We start from the raw sequence: 23,414 nt of genomic DNA, 5'->3' as shown, positions 1-23,414 counted from the left end.
CTAACTTTTTAGGAGACCTTCTTTGCATCTTAAGTGGTAGACATAATGAAATCTTAGTGGTGACATGGTACAAAGGAAATCTCAGATACATGCACCCTGAATGGCACAGCAGATTTTCAAATTACAAAATCTTTTAAAGTGAAATAACTGTTTTATTACTGCAGTCGTACCTACATATTCCCCAAAGACCCAGACCAGAACTCTCTCTAAATAATGACCTCTGAATAGGGCCTGACCGTGTTCTCCAATATCCTAGCTCTGCAATCCCTTGCTGTCTCCAATGAATGAGCCTGGCTACCTTTGGAGCCAGTACCTTTCCCTTACCATGCCCCCATCCATTCTGTATATCAAATTGCTACCTTCACAAGAGGTAGAGGAAGTTGCCTGCTTCCTTCCAAATGCTTTTGTTATCCAGTGCACAGGCTATTCAGGCCACTGTCCTTCTGTGGTTCAGGTCCCATCTCCCATATGAGTTCAGATTTGCCTCGTATCTGTAAAATGAAGACTTGCTGCCTCTGCCTGTATTGCATTCTTGACATTCACACAGACAGGATTTATTAAGAAGTTGTGACCTCATTTTTAGGCCTCTGAGGATACAGCCCTTACCCTAATCTCTGGCACTTAGTGTCTTAGGCATCCAAGCATCTGCCCACAAGGGATTTACCTCATCACAGGCACAGCAGGTTCTTATTCCCAACTTCCCCCTTTAGATCAGGCTCTGCTTTATACCCGGTTGTTAATATGTTTATTTTTTTCCTATTAAGGGTTGTCAGAGACTTGAATGCCCCAACCATCCTATAGACCTGGACGTTCTGCTGGAACTTTGGCTCTCCATTCAGGGCTGTCCCTGGTGCTTCTGCCCAGAGTTCTGGATGTCCTCTGTTGGGAACCAGCTGCCCTTCCTCAGCAGTATCAAGGGTCTTTTATACACCTGACAGGCTAGTATGACATTAGCATCTTTCCTACTTTTGATGTCATGAACTTTTTGGGTGATTCTCTTTCCAGTGTGGTTGCCAATTTCAAAACAGACCTCAGAGTATCCATGCCATATTCCTTCTCACATGATTTTTCTATCTCATTAATTTCTGTCGAAATTCGATGTGATGGCTGGAGATAGCCCAACAGTCTGTCCTTATTGGTTCCTGCTCCCTGCATAAAAAGGCATGTCTGTACCACTTCGACAAGTGACGAGAATAATGCCTAACAATGTATTTTCTTGTGGGGTGGGGGGAATTAATTATGCTTTGCATACTGTATATTTGTTTACATCATGAATACTTTGCAAAATATGAAAAATTGAGCATTGTAAATATATTTCTTGCTGATGTTCTCAAGAAGAGCGGATCAATTTTCTCAACTAAAATAGTTTTGATCACCTTCTGCATAGGAAACAGGCATAAATTCTTTGTGCTGCTGGTGTTTATTCTTTTTTCCAATCTCTACTTTTTCAACTTTACAAAGTCATCACACTGATACGTTATTTATAAAATATGTACAGAAAATTGCCACAGTCATCATTCCACCCTCTATAGTCTGCCAGGCTTATAAACCAAAAAAAGAAAGAAAGAAAAAGACACTTCCTCTGCCTTGGAATAAAGGAGGAGGAGGAAAGGGCTTGCTGTTGAAAAAGCATAAAGATTTCAAAGTGTGCAAGCAAATATTTACAGGTACCAACATAAAAAAGTTATCTATAGTGTCATCTCGAGAACACGGGGGCTTTTGCTAGACTCAAAACCTTTCATGGTTTCCATTCGTTATAATGATTTAGAAAGGCGCTGAATATTGATTTCCTCAGTCGACACACTTAGCAAGAATACACAGCTCGGGTGACTTTGCATTCACTTGTACTTAGAAGGAGTGACAGAGATAGTGCCAGGCGTAGATTCATTGTGCCATGTTTCATCGATACAAAGGGATGTTTTGGAAATAGTCCCTAAATCTAGCATTAATTTAGAGAGGCAGAATGCACTCCAGAAGGGGGGAAAACCCTCCAGTCCAATAATTCTTTGAGCTGGTCATACCTTTTATGCAGTATGAGTCGTTTGGGTGTTTGTTTGTTTGAAAGATTGGACTTTTTCTGACTACTTGGAATGGATTCTTCAAAGTACACACACCCACGCACATTCAGGAGAATTTACCTATGAAGTGGATTTCTGGGTTCGAGCTCGTCTGACCGCAAATAGAAATGTCTATTTCACTGAATAGGATTCAGTGAGTCACAGTGGCTGGAGTGAAGATGATGGCTTCGTTTAAGCAGCCAGTAAGCCTAGGTAAGCGGGGATGATGTCGAAAGGGCAAAGGCCAGCGATTGATCTCTTGCGCCTAATATTTCAGTCCTTCATTTCAGATTCCATTATAGCTTTTGTTTACAGCCAAAATTCTTCAGTTTAATAACCAAACTTGACTACCGCAGCCTTTTGACTGGTAAAATTTTAAGTAGAACCGTTTTGATCATGCCAATAAAGGTTTTTGAATTTGAATTTTGAACAAAACTTGACTTGGTCAGTGAGGGAAATCAACACCAAAATCAACTGTGATTTGAACAGGGTTTGGAACTCACCTGATTTTTGTTTTGTTGAAAACGTGGAAAGTTGAGTCTACAATTGTGACGGTTGTTCCAAACCTTTACATTCAAAGTATCAAGAATTTGGGTACTGCCTCAGTTTCAACTTTCAGTACTTGTGGAGGGGCAGAATACGGCAGATGTCTCTATCTGAAATATGTTATGGGATATTTTTCTTGTGCTGTTTAGGGCTGGCAACCATCAGGTGAGGGCTGGAGATCTCTCAGAATTACAGCTGATCTCCAGACTACAAAAATCACTTATTTGTTTTTTTAAAAAACATGTATTCCACTTCTCTTGGAGAAAATGGCTGCTTTGGAAGGTGCATGGCATTATACTAGGGTTGCCAGGTCTCCCCTGGCCACTAGCAGGAGGTGGGGGATAGGATTGCCACAGGTTAGGAAATTGCAGGAGATTCAGGGATGGAGCCTAGGGTGGGCTGGGACCTCAGTGGGGTACAATGCCACAGAGTCCACCCTCCCGAGCATTCATTTTCTCCAGGGGAACTGATCTCTGTAGTCTGGAGACTGGCTATAATTCCAGGAGGTCCCCAGGTCTCACCTGGAGGCTAGTATCCCGTCATTATACCCTACTAGGGTTGCCAGACCCCCGCCAGGGGCAGGGCATCCTCCTCTTTGGGCCTCTTCCCCCCAGGGCCATCCAGCTGGACAGGGGGGGGTCTTAAGAGGCTTAAAATGAGGCCTCGGCCTCGAAAATGCCTGTGTGATGACATCACTTCCAGAAGTATGGTAAAAACCACTTCTACCATAGAGTTTTTGCCCAAATACCAGCACATCTCCTTCATCATTGTTGATGTGATGATGTCACTTCCAGAAGTGACATCACCACGCAGGAGACGTTGAGGTCTACCTCATTTTATCCCTGGAAGACCCCCCCCCAGCCCCTCTCTCGCCAATGGTAAAGGGGGGGCCTGGCAACCCTGTATCCTACCGAGGTCCCTCCACTCCCTAAACCCCACTCTCCCAGGCTTCACCCTTAGATCGCCAGGTATTTCTGAACCCAGAGTTGGCAGCCCGAGCTATTTTTGTCCCTTGTTTCAGTGGCTCAAAGAGGAAAGGGAGGAGCAGTAGCTCAAAAAAATTGCCCTGTCACTTAATTGCAGCCAAGGTATTACGGGTGTCTCTTTCCCCACCTGTTTTGAGTAAGAAGGGTGCCTCTTTGCAGAACAGGTATTGAACAGCAGGCCACAGGACACGTACAAATGAAATGTTTATGTCAGAAGGTCATTATGCCCTATACGCAGACATATCTGCTCTCACATCTACAAGTCCGGGTATGGGCCCATTCCCAGACTCACTTCTGCCCACCCACCCCCCAGCCTCAGCAGCCATGCCAAAGAGGAAAGCAACTGAAGGGGGCTGTAAGAACAGCAACCCCAGACTCGCCACAGCTGGTAGGGGCTCAGCAGAGGCCCCAGAGAGCCAGACTACCATCAGAGTAGACATCAGCAGGCATTGCAATGGTGCATCACCAAGAGAAGCAGATGGCCAGTGGGGAGGAGGGAGAACCAGCAGCATGGACAGTCATTGGGACCATGTGGGCCCACAGGAAGCTGGCACATAGGGTTGCCAGGTCCCCCCTGGCCACCACTGGGGAGTGGGGAGCCATTTTCTCTAGATGAACTGATCTCTTTCGGCTGGAGATCAGTTGTAATAGTGGGAGAGCTCCAGCCACCACATGGAGGTTGGCAACCCTACCTCCAAAGTATTCATGTTCTCCAGGGGAACTGATCTCTGTAGTCTGGAGATGAGCTGTAATTCTGGGAAATCCCCAGGTCCTACCTTGAGGCCAGCATCCCTGCTGGCCCAGCCCAGCTGGTGGGAATTTCCATTCTGGAAGTCCTCCTGGACAACCAATCACAGTCTGACAGGTGGCCCCAGGAGAGATCTATCATGTGGAGAGCAGGAAAGAATGATCTTGCTCAGCCCTTCTCTACAGGCTAGGCTATCCAGAGGGCAGGGGATTGGGGGAGGCTAGGGAAGAGGCATAGCAAACCCAACCCATATAAGGCAGTTCCCACAACAGGCTGGAGAGGAAGCAACGGATCCTGCTGCAGGCTGGTAGGAGCAGGCATCCAGGGGAAAGAGAGGTCCCTGGTGGTGTAACCCCCTCCTCTCCCCATTCTGAGGCCTGGGAAAGCTTAGGGGCCAACATCCCCATGGTGGCTGAAGGAAGTGGGGGGGAGCATCACATGACATACTGAAAAAGAGTTTGTTTTTAATTGCCCTCAGCCATAGACTGTATTTCCTCCCTTTCTGCTCATTTCACGTAGCCACTACTGTAATTCCCTTCCCAAGCACAACAGCTAAGCAAAACCTGCACTTTGTTCATTAAAAAAACCCAGCACCTATAAATGACCCCCTCTGACCTTTTGAATAATTGGTAGCCTGGATGTTTTGCTTCCTGTACCAGCCTCAATACTGACATCTCTGGCCATGGGTGTAGGTTGACTGCTTAAGTTGGTGGTATAGCAGGAAGCTTTCTACAGCATTGTGGCTCAAAAAAAGGAAGAGTGTATTGTTCCTTAGGAGGAAGGGTCAGTGACCATGGCTACTGATAGCTACCACAAATGAGAGATGGTATTGAGGCCGGGAAAGGATGTGGATGCAGAGTGTGACAATGAGCACAGAGATAGACATCATAGAGCAGGGGGTCCTCAGCCTTTTTGAGTCTGCAGGTAGGTACCTTTGGAATTCTGATAGTGTGGTCAGCACAGCCACAAAATGGCTGCTGCAGGAGGTGGAACAAGCCACAAAATGGCTACCACAGCTTACCTTCGGTCTCACAGCGAAGATCCTTGGGTTATGGTGGCAGCTGCTGCCAAAGCAACATTTTTTTAAAAATCTGCCCAATGAAAATCTCCAATGGCCAATCAGAAGCCTTCTTGGACATAAGCCCCACCTGGCCCCACCCACTTTCTAAAAACACTTGGTGGGCATCCAAAAAGGTGTCGGTGGATACCATGGCACCCATGGGCCCCATGTTGGGGGATCCCTGTAGTACGGCAACACAGATACCATGATTTACAATTAGATGGAATCCATCACTCTTTGCTTGCCGTGCACTATGGATGTCTCTGACTTTGGCCTTGCCTTTGTTTCCAGTGGAGACAATTGCCCAGAGAACACTGAAAGCTCTAAAGCCGTCCTAGGAACTCAGACCTCAGTTGCATGCCCAGCTTCAGAGTTTTGGCCCTGCATCACCACTACTGACATCTCCTACTCTGTCATCCTCATTGTTCCATAGAGTTTTGTCCTCAGCCAGCCTCAGCTTAACAAGCCGTTCTGTACCACCAAACAACAATCATCAGCATCCAGCAACCTAGAGAAAATTTTATTTCCTTTTCTGTGTAAGTACAAGTGGGGTTGTTCTGACAAAACAAAGTGTCCAAGGGGGACTGTGAATTGGCAGGGCCCTTGTACAAGCGCTGCGGTAATTGGTGAACACATATCTCAGGGCATGCTTGACAGGGACCGCGTCCTTTTCAACAAATGCACTGGGTGCATTTGCAGATATTTGCCCAAAGTAATGCTTGCACAAATGGTTAGAGAACACACACAACTATTGCACAGGGAGATTATATATAGTGTTGGTACAACTAGATATCTGCAAATGGGTCATGCTATGCTGTGCACTCTTCTATGTGTGTGGCATACAACATTTGTGCATTAGGGGAACAATTGCATGAGAGGAGGTTGTGGACCAGATGTCAGGTGGGTAAGCATACTTCTATTTCCTGGCCCCAGAGTGCGACAGGTCCCCAAAGATCAAACTGTCCGTAGCCTATGCAGGTGCCACCTGGCTGGAGGAGACAGAAGATACCTCAGTCTTGCTCTGCGATACAGTTGATGAAACGTCCTCTTCACCAAAGGGGTTCTTGCCACAGCAGATTGTGGTGATCATGCAATTACGGAACTGGAAAAAAGAGAGAGAGATGTTCTAGAACTATTCAAATAAACTCAACAATCAAGGAAACTCAGCTCCAAAGTGTATACTATGGGACAAGGCAAAAGGTCTCCACATGCCTCACTGGGATATAAACAACAGACATTAACCAACACCACAAAGTGATGTAACAATGTCTACGAAGCAATTATCACTATTGGACCACATTGATAGGGTTGCCAGCACCAGGTTGGAAAATCCCTGGAGATTTTGGGGGTGGAGCCTGAGGGGGGCGGGGAGGGACTTCAATGGGCTATAAAGCCATAGAGTCCACTTTCTGAAGTGGCCATTTTCTCCAGGTTATCTGATCTCTGTCGCCTGGAGATCAGTCATAATAGAGGGAGATCTCCAGCTGCCACTTGGAGGTTGGCAACTCTACAAACTGAAAAACTGTCCCATCCACTTGGACTTTGGACTTGGGCTAAAAGGTTGCTTTTGAATGGCACTGAGCTTTATCAGCAAAGCCGTGCCCAGATTCAAAACGATGGCAACAGAGAACTGCAAAGCAGGAGTGAGTTGCTTTCTAAAGTTGGGCTGATAATTAGAGAAAGAAATAGCAGGAAGAATATGCAAAATGTAAATTCAAAGAGGTTTGCAGTGGAGTCTATTGGGGAATTCCATAGCCAAAAGCGGGGGGGTCTTTGCCAAATCCAGGGGAAATCCCACCTGTTTGTTCAAGAGGACATAGATGATAGGATTGTAGACACATGAGCTCTTAGAGAAGAAGGCAGGTACTGTCATGAATGTAACAGAATATTCTGCCCCTTTGTTGTTGAAGATCCAGACTGCCACAGAAGCATAAGGGGTCCAAGCACAGAGAAATCCCACCACCATCAGGATCACCATGCGGGTAACTTCTTTCTCTGCCTTCTGAGTACTTGCAGACTCCTGTTGCTGAGCAGCTGCCTGGAGACAGAAAAAGACAAAAATGAATCAAGGGAATGCTCTCATGCTAAGCAGTTTTGGTGATGTATATATTACCCTCTGAACCAGTCTTCACTGCTGCCACCATTGCTTGACAAAGATGGCAGTCCTTCAACAGTCAACAAAGCTGGCAACTGCAGGCTGGTCCCTCCCAGCACTTGCACTGAGGTAGGGCTTTGGTGCAGTGGTAGAGCATCTGAAGCTAAATCCAGACAAGGCAGAGAGAATTCTGGTTGGGAAGGCTGATATTCTAGAGGGACTGAATACACTTGTCCTTAGTGGAGCAACATTGCTTTTCAGAGCTGGTCAAGCGCTCAGGGGTACTCGTGGACCATCCCTTGTGTTTTGAAAAGCAGATTGGCATGGTGTCCAGGAGAGCCTTCTATTAGCTGCATCTGATTCACCAACTCTCTCCTTGCCAAGTCTTCGCTGATTTTGATCTGCCACGCTTATCCATCACTGCAACACGCTCTACAAGGAGCTGCTCTTGAAGACAACCCAGAAACTACAACTGGTCTAGAATGCGGAAACCCGACTATTGTCTGCAGCTAGCTGCCAGGAACATACATTGCCCATTTTGAAACAGCTACATGGGCTGCCAGTGTGTTTCAGAATTCAATTCAAGGTTCTCATTATAACCTTTAAAGCCCTTCACAACCTGGGACCAGCATATTTGAAGGACCATCTCCTTCCATATGTCCCTGTGTGCCAACGATGGTCGTCAGGCTACTCCACCACTTAGGGTGGCCTGTCTGGCATCAATCAAAGCCTGGGCCCTTTCCATCATGGCTCCTGCTCTGTGGAATGGGCTCCCCGAAGAAGTGAGGGGGCCCCTCCTTCTTCAGGAGGTGCTGCAAGGCCTGCCTGTTTGCCAGGGCTTTTGAGGGGGTTTGAATGGGAGTCATCTTTTTTGGGGTGGGGAGGGGGAGGAGATTTGCAGTTTGCTATTTTATTTTAGGTTTTAAACTTAAAATGTTTTTAACTATTATGTTCAGCTGCCTTGAACCACAATTAAAGATGGGATATAAATGTTATAATGAAATGAAATTAGATAATCTGCTTTACATGCAGAAAGTCACGGGTTCAATTCCCAGCATCTCCAGTTAAAAGGCCAGGTAGTAGGAAATATGGAAGATCTCTGTTCTAAATGCTGGCCAGTCAGAGGAGACAATAGTGACCTGGACAAACCAGTAGTCTGATTCAGTGTCAGGCAGCTTCATATATAGTCACCTTCATAGAGCACAGCCACCACAGGCCTGCAGAAGAAGATTGCCTTTGGCCCCCAACACATTTAAAAGACAGACCCTCACACACAAGGAAATTTGCCAGCCCAAACACATGAGAAGAAGGCAAAACCCTCCCTAGGAATTCACAATCTCTGTCTCTCATCCTTCACTTAATTGGAAAACATACCAAGCGGCACTTTGATGCATATAGTTGCCAGCTCCAGGTTGGGAATCACCTGGAGATTTTGAGGGTGGAGCCTGAGGAGGGCGGGGTTTGGAGATGGGAGGAACCTCAACACCATAGCTCAGTTGTAATAGTGGGAGATCTCCAGTCACCACCTGGAGGTTGGCAACTCTATTGATGCAGGAGAGCACATGCTATGGTTCCAAAGGGCTAAAATAAGCTATTGTGGATTCCAAAAGGGGTTTCTGGTTGTTTCTGAAGTTCTGAGATTAGAGGCATTATACCACAGGACAGTCCCCACCCCCACCCATTGAGCAACCCAGACTTGGGGAATTTCAAATTACTGTGTCCCCTTCTCAGAATCCTTGCAGTGCCCGTCATGGGAAAGCAAGACTTAAGGACTGATCTCTTTCCTTCCCTGCCTGCCACAGCTGAGAATTAAATTCCAGTGGTGAAAAGAAATGGTGGCAATAGCAAGGACTAGTTTCATGCTTTCACTAGCTCATTAAGAGGGTGACATGGAACTGGTTGTCTAGAACCAGTAGGAGACTGAGGGGACATGTGGGGGGGAGTCATCAGCAGTGGCTTGATATCACTCTAGGAACTGCCAGAAACTCTATGGTGAAACCATAGTTTCTGGCAGGTAATAGATAGGGTTGCCAGCTCCAGGTTGGGAAATACCTGGAGATTTTGGGGGTGGAGCCTGAGGAGGGCAGGGTTTGGAGAAGGGAGGGACTTCAGTGCCATAGAGTCCAATAGCCAAAGTGGCCATTTTCTCCAGGGGAACTGATTTCTGTCACCTGGAGATCAGTTGTAATAGCGGGAGATCTCCAGCCACTACCTGGAGGTTGGCAACCCCATTGATAGAGACGGATGATGTCACTTCCAGGTTTTCCTCACAAGTGATATCACGCCATTTGCTCAACTGCCATTTTTTAATCTTTCTCCTGCCATCTATTCAAGCAGCAGGGAAAACAATAGTCAGCAGGAGATCACCACCACTGCCAGGGGATTGGCAACCCTGAACATTTGGGACTCAGAAGCTGAAAAACAGAGACTGAGGGTCTCAGTGGGTTCCCCTTATAAAGTGGGCCCTATTTCAGAGACACCCGTTGATATGCAGTTTCCAAAGACACATTTTGCAGCTGACTTATGATTCTGCCCTTTCAGAGTCCCTCCCTTCTTTGTCTTCCTTATAATGATAAGATTTATAAAATTTATAAAAAATTTAGGAGACAAAAAGAAAGCACTTAAGTCATCAACAAGATAACTTTGCAGCAACCCTTGAACAATACTGATGATGCAAGAGAAGCTTGTCAGCTTCTTCCTTTCCACACCTGGAATATGAAGTAGAAAAGAGCAAGAGTCCAGTAGCACCTTAAAGACTAACAAATATGAAGGCAGATACACTACCTCTTTGACTTTGCATACGAGCCGTCCATAGGAAAAGAAGATGATTATCAAGGGGGTGGAAAAGTGGACGAGAAACAAATACATGACATAGGATTCATTGTGGAAATCTGGATTGAGAGTGTAATAGTCTGGACCACAGGAGCACTGCATCCCCTCGGGTATAAATCTGCCAACCAAGAAAGCAAGCAAAAGGAGAGAATTAGGATTTTTAATGTTATATAAAAATAACCTTTGGCTCAAGACAAAAATCACTTGCTCAGAAACCAGAGCCCAGCATGTGATAAAATTAATGATTGGCTGTAAAGCTGCTAGCACATTCCACACAGAGAACAAATTTTGAGGTGAAGTTAGAGAAGTTTTTGTTTGGATGATCCAAGGTATGTCAAAGGAAGCCACACAAAAAAAGGATAAAACTAGCACAATTTCTCAAAGGCGAACCACACACCCTCAGGTTGCCATCAAATTTTGCCAAAAGCAAGATTTTAAAGTGAATTTGGAGATTCATACTGAGGCAAAACATAAGTTTTTAGGGAAGCAAAAACGTTTCTCTAGGACTAGCAACATTTCTCAGGAAGTATGAGAGGAAGGTCTCCCACACATCCCTAGCTGATCGCATTAATTGAAGTCATGACTGTTCCAAAGTACCTCTGTGTGAGGAGGTTCCACCTCATCAGTTCTTTGTCACTCCTACTCCCTCCGACCCGAACACCTAATACACCTGAATCCTTTGCAGCAGCCACAATTATTCCTCATCATTTTTCTCACTTTGATTCTCCACATTTAGTCTACAACACTGTCCAAAAACTTCATCCAAGCTATGCCAACTAACCGTAGGCCTTTGTTGAAGAACACTGAGTCTATCCCAGGTTGGCTGTTTCTTGTGAAAATGTGAGGGGATGTTTCGACAAAAGAAATGCTTCACTGGAAGTAACTCATCTTCTTGCTCATTCTAATGTCATCAGTCAACATGCAAAGTCCACAGCATGGGGAAACTGAGGAGACCATTAATCTCTAGTGAACACTGTCATGGTCAGGCAATGGTATCATTGTCTAGAAACCACAGAAGTTCATTCTCTGGGGGCCTGATGCATCCCAGTGATAATCAGGCCAGTAGAATACCATGCCAACAGTTCACTTGGGCAGAGGCAGCAAATGAACTGAGCATGCTCACTGTTTGCTCAGAGCTGACTTCTGCTGGAATACGTACTTTCAGTATATTGTTACACTCACTATCTTCCTTGGGGAACTAGCAATTTATTCTCAGCTCGGCACAGCTAAGTGTGAGGTTGTCAGTCACCTGCTGATTTTCTGGCAAGCAGGATGAGGAAGGTAACAGGGATTACTTGGGTCCCTCAGGGTGACTGTAAACTATGGAGTATTTGCTCTTGCTGAGGTTTGTAGAGGAAGGAGTAGAATTCTTGGGCCCAAATGCCAGTTTCCTAGGAACTTGTGTCTATGGTCTATGCCCCCTGCTAAAACTCAGACTTAGCAACCAAGTTTTCATTGCCCAGCCTCTGGCTTTTGTGGTACCCACTCCATCCCAACCCACTTCTTCAGGCAGCAGCCAATGAAGTTGAAAAGAGACGAGGAGACACTGTTCCCAATAGTGTAATGTCATGTGTCTTCTTTCATTTACATTATTTGACAAGGGCGGAGATACAGGTTGGCAGCAGCCATAATTCCTAGTAACATGTATCTTGGGCCTCAGAATCTGAAAGAGGTTAAAACAAAGTTAACAACTTCAGACAAGATCTGGTCCTCTCTGGTGGGCAGAGTAATGTGATACTGCTGATACAGTTTTGGTGCAGGTAGGGGATTATCTCAACAAATAACCCTGGAATAACAGTGGATTGTTTGGTCAATACCAGAGAAGATTTATCGGACATAATGAGTACTTCCAGTATCTGAAAAGTTCCTAGTATATGTCCATCAGGTTTGCAGCAAGTATGGTTTCCGCTATCAGAGTGATGGTGTACTTTTTGACCTACTTTCTCTTCAAATACGCCTGGGTGTGCAAGAACTGCAAGGAGAGGTTCAAATATGCCCACTGATATTGTGTTTCCAAACATTAGCCCTGAATTTGAATGTCCCAGAACAGCCACATGTGTCTGGGGCATTTTTTTCGATCCTGGAACAATCACATTTTTAAAAAACAACTATTTAGCTGAGATCAAAAGAATCACACTGCTAGTACCACGTGGCCAAGAAAGCTTTGGACTTGTCGTTCTTGAAGAGCAGCCCACAGTGTGGCATGCCAAGCCTCTTTTGAAAATGAGGTGACATTGAAAACAGTTTGCGATACAGAACAGGGCTCTTGTGTTCAAAGGAAACAAGTCAAAAATCCCACTGTGCACATCCAAACCCTTAAGTGCACTTAAAGTAACTCTTTGGATTCAGGTCCTTGTGTGTAGGGGGAAAAGCTCTATTTGACCCAGTCCTTGTATTGTCTATGTTCTTTGCTGGCTCAAACCTTTGATTTGGCAAGACAGATGGATGCAGTGGGAGTATTTCTCTGTTGGAAAGCTGGAAATGGTTGCACTGAATAGACATGGCAAAGAACTCCCTAGTCTTTCCATTAAACTGTAAACAAAAAATGAGGAAACGCAAGCTTCCCAGCACTGTGCTCCTGTTCAGATTACCACCCAGCTCCTTCCCAGTATTGCTAATCAGAAGTAAATGGAAATCAGCTACACATGCCAGAGGAACAATTTTGGCTTGCTTTATTCGCCAGAGGAACCCGCAGGCTTTGAGAATTACTCAAATGCATCAGGATTATGGAGTGATGAAAGGCTGACAAAATGGGACTTTCATTTTTGCTGAAGCTAGTGGCTGGTGGAGCAGATATAGATGTTGTGTATCTGTATGTGTGTATCGGTGCTCCCTGCACATGCACACCCATTCATGCACAAGAACACTTTGGGCTCTCCAGAGGAGAAAGCAGCTGTTAAGTGGAGCACAGCAGGTGGCACATGGCTTTAGACAATTGCTTTATAGGCTGCCAGCACTTACACTAAACTTACTGCTAAGTACTGAGAATCTATTCCTTTTCCTTTCTTTCTTTTTTATTTGCTTAGTAGCTTGGGCTTTTTTTAGAAGTAGAAGAGTTGGTTATTATATGCCAATTTTCTCTACCTTTTAAGGAGAATCAAACCGGTTTACAATCTCTGTCCCTTTCTCTCCTCCACAACAGACACCTTGTGAGGTAGGTGGGGCTGAGAGAGTTCTGAGAGAACTGTGACTAGCCCAAGGTCACCAGGCTGGCTTCATGTGTAGGAGTGGGGAAACCAACCCGATTCACCAGATTAGAGTCTGCAGCTCATATGGAGGAGTGGGGAATCAAACCTGGTTCTCCAGATTAGAGTCCACTGCTCCTAACCACTACACCATGCTGGCTGGTTTTTGGACTAACTAACAAAAGGTTCAGGACAACCTTGGGCTGCAGTTAGTCCTTGTTTTCATTTTATGACAATTAACTGCTTTGTTGCTTAGAAACAGATGTATATGTTAGAATCTGTGATTCTAACATATGGATGCAAGACTAGACTGAAATACTAGGGGAAATTTAATTTAGGGGAATAATGTTATAGTCCGGAGTTCTAGAAGAACAGGGCTGTGGCTTATCAAACTCAGAACTTGGATGGGTTTTAACATAGATTTGGAACTATGGGAAAAATTATGGAAAAAAGAATTTAAATTTACAATAACCAATGAAATTAGAGAAAATCTATATAAAATGTTTTACAGATGGCATATAACACCAGTGATGATTTCTAAAATAAACAGAGAAGACAGGGGTCTGTGCTGGAAATGTGGTAAGGAAAGAGGAACATATATGCATGTATGGTGGTTTTGTAAAAAAATAAAAAAATTCTGGAAGAAAGTTTTGAAGGAAACGAATAATTTGATTAATGGTAGTGTGAAAAGAAAACCATTATTTTGCTTATTGGGAATACCAACAAAAAATATCAATGATGAAGACAGAATTGTCTGCCAGTATAGCTTTGCTGCTGCAAGAATTGTGATAGCTAAAGTTTGGAAGCAAGTGAATAAACCCTCAATTAATATCTGGAGAGAGAAGATATGGATATATATGAGGATGGCCAAATTAACAGATTTCCTACATGGGAAAGATATGGAAAAGTTTAAACAAACTTGGTCAAAGGCCGCCTCATATTGGGATAAGATGGCAAAAATGGATTTTATGGTTATAATTAACGAGTTGTAGAAACTAGAGTAATTTTATACCTTTGTATTTTTAATAGTAAAATCTGATTAGACACCTGCTGCGGAAGTCGGGTGAAGGGTCACTCTTAATGGTGGGTGGTGGGGGAAGGGGTATCTTTTTCTTTTCTTTTTTTAATATAAGAACTTTGATATTTGAGATTGTAATAAATGAGATATATGGATACTCCTCCAAGTTTGTATTATGTATTTTGTAATTTTTGTTACTTATTTTTTTTTGTTATTGTTGTTACATGTATTGTTTTTTTGTTTGATATTTTTTTATTGTTAAAAAAATCTTAATAAAAATTTATAAAAAAAAAAAAAGAACTTGGATGGGAGACTTAGGTCAGAAGAACGGTCAATTGAAACAGTGGAAATGGACAGCTGAAGCTCTTCATGGTATGAAGTTAAATAACTTCACTTGATAATTGCTTGCAGATCACATTGTTATTAAAAGGATAGCTAGAGGGACCAGTTTAAAAATTCACAACCCTAGTAGGGCACAGTATAAAAAATCAAAATTAAATGCATCTGCAGAGTTATATAGGGAGCCCAAATTGGAAATAGCAAATACAGTATAAGGCTGAAAACCCCTTAATAGAGTGCTGGGGAGGTTTGTGGCGCCCAGACATCTGATGCTCTGTTTCCGAGCAGGATCTCAAAGCAAACAGTTTGAGGTCTATTTCTGATCCACATGGGAAGGCACAGAATGAATAGCATGCAAGGTTGCTGCTTTCCACAGGGCAGGTTTAATTGAGCACTTGGCCACCCTTGGCACTTGAGAAAGCTTTGTACCTTGTTCACAGCCCAACCTATGTTTGCTACACTTTTATCATTTTTTGCAGTATTGCAGGGAAAGCTGGGTTGCTTTGTGAAGTACTCATATAACCACCAAGCCATTCATCCCACAGGTTCAATGCACTGGCACACTGAACAAACATGAGAGACTAAAGCACTGCATTGAGAAGGAGGTCTCCAATTGAAATCTAGGCGCCTCCATTGTCCTCTAGGTATGAGACAACAAGGAGACGTGGTTGTTGGGGGGATTAACTGACTGAGAAATCATACTGACAAGTCCCCATATTAACCTAGGAGTCCCACCTGCATGATTAGCATTCACAAAGATCCCTGGCTATGCAGTCTAATGAACTGCTTATAAAGGGATAAATTTTCATTTTGGTATCTGCTGTCCTCTATCAGGTGCCAGCCTATTGATGCTAATGAAAGTAGATGAGGATCTGGTTTATAGCTGCTGACATCAATACTGCATGACTAGCCAATTCCTAGAACATTTGATTTGAGAGCATTTAGACAGTGCAATAGAATATAAAAGGATAATTGAAAAGAATATAAAAGGATAATTGCACTTACCTGGACCAACCTACCAGGGGTGGACCTGCACAGGCTAAGGCCATAAACCAAGTTAAAACAATGCCCATTATGGCATGAGTGGAGGAGAAGCGGAAGTTGCCCATGGGTTTGCATATCACAACATAGCGCTCTATGGCCAGGACCACCAGCGACCAGAGTGCCACTTGACCTGCAAGAAGCAATGGGGAGTTTGAGGGAAATACAAAGCAATGCAATATCAGCTGGCTAGCTGTGGAAGAACGTTTAAGAGAGCACAAGAGTAGGGTATGCAGGTCCCTACTCAGAGGGAGAATCAGGAGACTCACAGTTCACCTTTTCTAAGAGATGATCAGAATATACATTCAACAAAATGATGGTCTGCAAGGCCATGGACGCTACTAATGGCATCTGTGGCATTTCTTTATCGTCAAGTCACAGCTGTCTTATGGTGACCCCATAGAGTTTTCAAAGCAACGGATGTTCAGAGGCGGGTTGCCATTGCCTGCCTCCACATCGTGACCCTGGTGTTCCTTGGTAGTCTCCCATCCAGATACTAGCCAGGGCCGACCCTGCTTGGCTTCTGAGATCTGACGAGATCGGGCTAGCTTGGGCTATCTAGGTCAGGGCACAGATACAGCCACGGAAAATCTACTGACAGCAATTTGTTACAAGGCTAAAATGCCAACAGTGTCGCAGGCCTTGTCAGACTTTGGCTGTGTACATGAACATTTGGGTCTGTTAATCTATTTATCAGAGTAATCAAAACTCAGGGGATTATCTGAGTTAAGGCTGTGCCATAAGCCTGCTAATGCCCCCAGCATGTGATTATCTGGTGATAAGTACACGGGGGTTTTGTGTTGGAAAGGCAGCTGCTGCTTTCAAGTCTATCTTGCCTTTTTTTTTTTTCCTGTCTGACAGCATGCCCTACTGAGGCTATGTGGACATCAGAAATCCTTTGTTTCCGTTCTGTTCATTATCATTTTTTCTTCCTTCTGAAACATTTTTTTTCCTTTTCTGATTAATAGTCAACATTTCTGTCCAGTTCAAATTTTGTGGGGGAGGGTTCAAGGCTAGTCAGATAGATTTTACATGGCTAGGTTTGGATCGCTTATGGAATGAGTGAAGACAACAGGCACTGAGCATACTTTGGGAAAAGGTTGTTTGTTTGCTTGCTTGCTTTGACCTCAGCTACAGATTCAAAACAGATGCTCCAGATTTTGAGTTGGTACCGCAGCATGCAATGAGACTTGCCATAAGCACTGTTCACACACAAGGAAGCATCCCCCAGTGGTGAAAAGAACATCCATTTCTGCAGTCTGCATAAACAGTGCCTGTCTGTGTTGGGGGGGGGGTTATCATGTGCAGTCTCAGAACTTAAATAAGTGCACCTAATCCGCAAAGAGAGGAATTTGCAGTCATATCCTAAAGGAGTATTTAGATTGCTTTTAAAAGAATGCAAGTGATAGAAAATTATTATCACGCTACAAGATTTGTGGCAATAAGGTCCTGGTTTATAGTGGGACAATTTATTAAATCATGGGAGTTAGAGCAGTGAGAGTTAATGTTACTGCTTGCAGCATGGCTTTGTTCAGATGACAAATATAAAGACAACAAAACATCTCCAAAACTTAAACTCCTAAATCTAAGGCCAACCTGATATCTCTCTCTCTCTATGTATGTCCTAGGATAACTTTAGGAGACCATTATAGTTTGATAAGTCATTGTTAATGTCAATCTTTTATAATAAATATTTTCCTAGGCCAGAGTGGCAGGAAATTTTTCCAAGTAGGAATAAGCAGGATATAACAGACTTCTGAACATATGCAAAGAAGAGATGTTTTGTTCTTGGAAACAAATCAATAGCACATTAGGTGATAACTAGTTAGTAATATTGCAATTTTTGCAAATTCAGAATTTTTTCAGAGGGTTAGACTCAAGGGAGGATATTTTCAGAGCTCTGGATTTCTTTGAGAAAGCTATGACATACTCAGGGCCTTCTAAAAGATTCTTGGCAAAGTTCTATAATATTCTATTTGAATTTCAGTATAGAGACCCAGTTTATAGATCTAAATGGGAAGCAAACTTGAGGCAGGAGATACCAATTGAAAAATTGGGGGAAATCTAGAAGGATATTTTGCGAGCCTCAATAAACATCAATATTGGAGGAAATTGGTTAAAACTTATGTTAAGATGGTACTACGCCCTGTTAGAATAAACAAGATGGTCAATAAGACAAGAGATCAGTGCTGGTGATGCACAGCAGACAAAGGATCCCTTATCCATTTATGGTGGAGCTGCCCAGCACTTTCTAGTTTTTGAGTGACATTATAGGAGAGAAGGAGGAGGAGGAAGAGGAGTAGTAGTTGGTTTTTATATGCCAACTTTCTCTACCACTTAATGAAGAATCAAACCAGCTTACAATCACCTTCCCTTCCCATCCCCACAACAGATGCTCTGTGAGGTAGGTGGAGTTGAGAGAGCTTTAAGAGCTGTGACTAGCCCAAGGTCACCCAGCTGGCTTCATGTGTAGGAGGGGGGAATGTACTCCAATGCTTATTTTGTTTGGTCAGATGGACCCATAGCTGGAGGAAAAACATGGAATTTGATCTTGGCAGCAAGGATGTTGTTGGCCAAGCACTGGAATCAAAAGAACAGCCCTTCTGTTGAGCCTTGGCTCAGGCAATGTTGGCATATTATGTTGATGGAAAAGTTACAATATTTAGGCAAAGAGAAGACAAGAGATTTTCTGCACAGAAACTATTACAAAGATGGTTCCTATTAATACAATATTGGAACAGTATCAAGCCAAATGAATCAGTGCAGCCTTGGGCATTATCAGTTTGATTCTCCTTTAATTCAGAGATTTTGACATTATTATAAAGATGTTTTTCTACCTGTTTTGAAATATGGACTTTGTAATAGAAAGATGGATGAAACATATTATTAAATAAACATTATATAAAAATAAAATACACAAATACTATTAAAAAAAAGATGCGTGTGAATTCTTCAGGGGATGTTTACCCTCCTCACACTAGGGATAAAGGACTATTTATACTTCTTGATGATCTTCTGTCTTTGGGTAACTTCTCAGGTCTTCCATGAGATCTCTGACTCAGTCTTCTTCACTCTGATGAAGCACATAAAAATCTACTTCCTTTTCCATACCATCAAACCTCAACTGAACTAGATCATATTTTCCTCTTTTTTAGCATTGAACCTGATCTCTACTAAATTCCTCATCATCAGGAATTGCACCTTCATCTTGTTCTACCTTAGAACAAATGTTCACCCGTAAGTACATCTTCCTACTGAAATCAATAAAACTTTAAAAGTGGCTCGTTTTGGTTGGCTCTCTTTGGCTGTGTATAAAACAGCTCCTTGGAAAAGGCAGGTGTTTTTTTTTCTTCTGGAGCACTCTCAGAACTACAGTAGGAGATGAGGCACATCAAACATCCCTTTTTGCACATAGCACAGCCCATTCTGCAATTACTTCTATCCGCGATATAAAACTGGAGGGAGATAAATGCTGTATTAAGCTTCCGAATCTGCAGATTTTAGGAATGGTGTTCTGCGAGAACATTTCCAGCTGCCATAAGAAGCACTGCACAGCTGTGCTCTGTCTCCTTTTGCAATATGGACTCTGCACCAGCTGTGTCCTTCTGCAGCACCTTTTGGAAATATGTCCAGCAGAATAAGAAGTGACATTTTTCATTTATTGGAGTATCAGGCAAAATCTGAAAAGTCTGCAGTACATGAGATTCTTCTCAAGCAGAAGGAATAACAACATGGACATGGTTTATAATCTAGTTAGGAGTGATATGTTAATTTATTAATAGTAAATGTTCCTTCAGTTGAACAATCTTTCATTTTCCACCTGCAGCCCCAATCTAAAACAAAAAACAAAAACACACCACTGTGTACTTCATGACATGCAACTAAAAGGTAGAATAAAGTGTTTTCATTTTATGCATGTGAACTCACACATTCACAATTTATGTGGCAGACAGCACACTCATTTTCCCATCCTGGAGTATTTAATGCTGCTAATCATATTGAAACCCAAGACTCTGGGTGTGATGTCAGTTTGGTTTCACCAGGGGTAGACTTTAGTTCTATGTACCCAGCCAAAATCCGTTTTGTCCTTGAAACAGAAAAAGGGATATACTGTTGGAGAGGGAGAAGCAACTCACCATCATTTGTTGATGACGCTACAAATAAAAACAGCTCCATCAGAATTCCTAGATTTAGGATACAACCTCCTCCAGAGATGGGAGAATTTCTACATGGACCATCTGTCTGTGTGGGAGCTGCCATGCAACCCATCCATAAAGAGACAGACATGGTTTAGCTGTGTTGCTTTCTAAGCAAGAATTTTTTCACATTTAAAGCAGTCTCAGGTCCCTGAACCTGCAGAGAGGATGCAGAGGATGTACTTCTGCTTGTGAAAGAAGGGAACCATGATTTTCAGAGATTTTCCACAAGACCTTCAGTCGTCTCCCCCACCCACCCACCCATGCTGTAACCCACAAGGTTTCCAAAGGACCCCTGTTCCTCAGGAGCAACTTTAGCAGTTGTGTGGGAATCTGCAGGTCAAAGGTGAAGGGAAGGATCTGTTCCACTAATGGAGTTCTGCTCGTGGTTCTTTGGATTCAGCCCCTAATGCTTCATATAATTTGAGCTCAGATAAAGACAAGAGGAATGTATTTGGGAGGTACTGTCACTTCAAAGCAAAATAATAAATAAGTAGGCATATTTAAAATTTTAGTTCAGAATAAATAAATGCATGGGAAAGTATTTCTATTTTAATAGCCTTTCTCCTGTATTTTTCTTGATTTATGAAGTTTTATTAGTGAATGTTATGATATAAAACTGATTCTGAAATGCTTCAGATAGTCACTATATGGACCAGCTTTTTGCAGATGTGTTGGATCCTTTGCATGATACATGGCAGAATCCAGCATATGCAGGGCAATCTCGGACAATCATATTAAACCCCCCCCCCCAACTAGGCTAGACATATGCCAATCTTTTCTTGCAATGCTGCTCACTATCCCCCTCATGTCACTTACCTCCAATTGTTGCAAAGAAGCCTTCAAGGGCACAGCCAATGGGACCAAATACAAAGTAGGCATACCAGGATGCGTAGAAGGTGGTAGTGAAGCCAAAGACGATCATCACAAGGTTTGCTATTGCCAGGTTGACCAAGATGTAGTTCAGTGGCTGCCGTAGCTTCTTATGCTGGAAGGTCACAAAGAGGGTGAGGCCATTGAGAGGCAACCCAGCAAGGATGAGGAAGAACATATAGAAGGACAAAAGTTTGAACTTCCAAGGCTCAGCTAAGTAAAACTGGGGATATTCAAAGGGGCTCCGAACCAGCCCTGTTTTATTGGACAGTGGCACATAAAAATTGATACCTTCTGTTCCATTCATGATTGCTGTTGAGGAGTTATAATTATTGTTGTGGTTTTTTCAGCCAATTTAATTGAAAGGCTTCCACCCAAATTTGATTATTTTTTAAAAAATTCTAAAAAAAGAGCAAATCCCCTAAGGGAACACAGAGCTGGTATGTCTGCCCTCATCTATGTCCTGGGACTGGCGGAGCCAGGATCCAAAGGGGTTTTTTATAGGGTTCTGCCAAAGGAAAGGAAGGAGGGAGGATGGGAGGGAAGGATTAGGGTCTAGGCTAACTTTATACGACAAGGGCAATGAGATTGAGAGGGGCTGATGCTTTAAGCACTCTCTAAGCAGCTAGTTGGCCCCCAAACCTGCCCTAATGCGTATTAATTTCCAGTAAGTTCTTAATATTACTTAAAGGTCTTCATTTATCTGGAAAGAAAGAAGAAGGATAGGCTGGCATGTAGTTGATACAGAGCAATGTTAAGTTAGTTAAAATGTGTGAAAGGAAAGGAGAGAGGAATCCATATGAAAGAATATACAATTGCTTCCTCAGTGACATCACACTGGTGAATTCTTCATTGCCGTGTGTATGTTTGTTTGTTGGTTGGTTTGCACTTTCACAGATGCATGAAGATACATTTCTGGATTCAGTCCCAAGCTCTGAGAAGGGACTGGGAGAAGTAGATGGCTGTTTGTGATGTTGCAGTTGCTACAGTGAACAGCATTGGGGAAAGAGTGTTGATGCAATGCAGTGGTTAAGCCTAGTGAATTATTAGCTGGGAATCTCCCCTCCCCTCAACTTCTCCCTAATATGAGAATAATAATAATCATACTGTCATTATCATTCTTATTATGCTGTTGTTGTAAAAATTACTGAGATTATATGAAACACTTTAAACACTCCAAAGTGTTGTTGTTGTTGTTATCTGTTGTTAATCTTGAATATGGGAATAGCATGTAACTAGTGGTATAACTGGGTTCTACCCAAATACTGGTGTAACTGAGTTCTAGGGAGTATTGGGTTTAGTGTTAACGCCTTTGGCTGCAATCCTAAGAACCCTTGTCTGGGAGTAAGCCCCACTGAATAACAGGGGACATACTTCCAAATGAATATGTTTAGGATTGCTTCCATTGCCTTCTTAGCTAGGTTTCAGAGAAAGGGAATACTAGCCATTTAAGCGAGTTGAGTGGTATGTCATCTGACAGAGTTTCACTTAATAACCCAGCTGTATCTGGTGGTCAGCTGCTGGTTTTCTGTCTATTCTAGCATAGACTTAGTACCACCCATGAACCTGGAGGAACTGGACAACTATCTAATTTGGTTTACCAAGTGATGTCCCCCCAGGATGTCGGGATACGGAGTTAACATAACTCCCTGAGTACATCACAGCAGACTACCAGTTTGGTGAAGAGAATAGCCCTTGAGAATACAGAAGTTTAAAATACTTTATTAAAACCATTAAGAGCATGTTCAGACAGCCATTACCCTGAAGATCAGAGATATTTCTTGAGAACATTTGATCCACAGCCCAATGTGCAGATGTTTTCAGTCCAATGAGCCAATCAACTGACAAAGACTGGCATGAACTGTGCAGCTTATTCTGGTTTTCCATGGGGAAATATGGGGACATTCGAACAAAGAGCTACCTGCTGTTCCCTAGGACCCATCATGTGCTTCTGGTCGTGAGGAGTGCATATCAGTCAAATGTCAGTCCCTCTCACAGCTTTGGGGACATTAAGGAGGCTCTTTGGCTGTAGCTTCAAAAACCAGTTTGGTGAGTTATCATCACCTGAAACATGAAACATTTGCCCAGAAGGATCTTGGTCCCCTTGGAACCAGAAATCATAAACTTAGCCTCTTCCTATAGTCCATCTATGATTGAATTCTGGGGCATACTTTGTTTAATTGCATTGATCCCTGTGTTATTTCCCAAATGACCCAGAATTTAGATGACAAGAAGATTTGTCCCAGTAAAAGTTGGACTCATTTAAATATTCTGGCTGTCTTTTTAGAAAAGTAAAGGTCACTCAGTTTCCCAGGGGAGTCCCTCCTGCCTCTTACCTTACCAGTACTGATAAAATTCTCCCTCAGGAATTGAGATACCAGTCCCTCTGAAAGCTTTGCAGGGATTGGGAATATTAAGGGGTCTCTTTGGCTGCAGCT

The 23,414-nt window shown here is 43.2% G+C and overlaps 1 protein-coding gene across 1 annotated transcript; it reads right to left on the bottom strand.

Annotated features, from left to right (window-relative positions):
- Nucleotides 1-6,052: 6,052 nt before the first annotated feature.
- On the bottom strand, nucleotides 6,053-21,437 carry LOC130473882 (blue-sensitive opsin P467). The gene is made up of 5 exons (XM_056845504.1): nucleotides 20,923-21,437; nucleotides 15,872-16,040; nucleotides 10,277-10,442; nucleotides 7,196-7,435; nucleotides 6,053-6,499 (listed from the first exon to the last, which is right to left on the bottom strand). The coding sequence occupies exons 1-5, from the start codon at nucleotides 21,281-21,283 to the stop codon at nucleotides 6,368-6,370; spliced, it is 1,068 nt and encodes a 355-aa protein (XP_056701482.1). The 5' UTR covers nucleotides 21,284-21,437; the 3' UTR covers nucleotides 6,053-6,367.
- Nucleotides 21,438-23,414: the final 1,977 nt, after the last annotated feature.

The sequence above is a fragment of the Euleptes europaea genome, chromosome 2 (genome assembly GCF_029931775.1).
Source record: "Euleptes europaea isolate rEulEur1 chromosome 2, rEulEur1.hap1, whole genome shotgun sequence".
NCBI classification, from domain to species: domain Eukaryota; kingdom Metazoa; phylum Chordata; class Lepidosauria; order Squamata; family Sphaerodactylidae; genus Euleptes; species Euleptes europaea.
The sequence above is the reverse complement of the archived record's forward strand: the minus strand, read 5'-3'. Positions and strand labels throughout refer to the sequence as shown.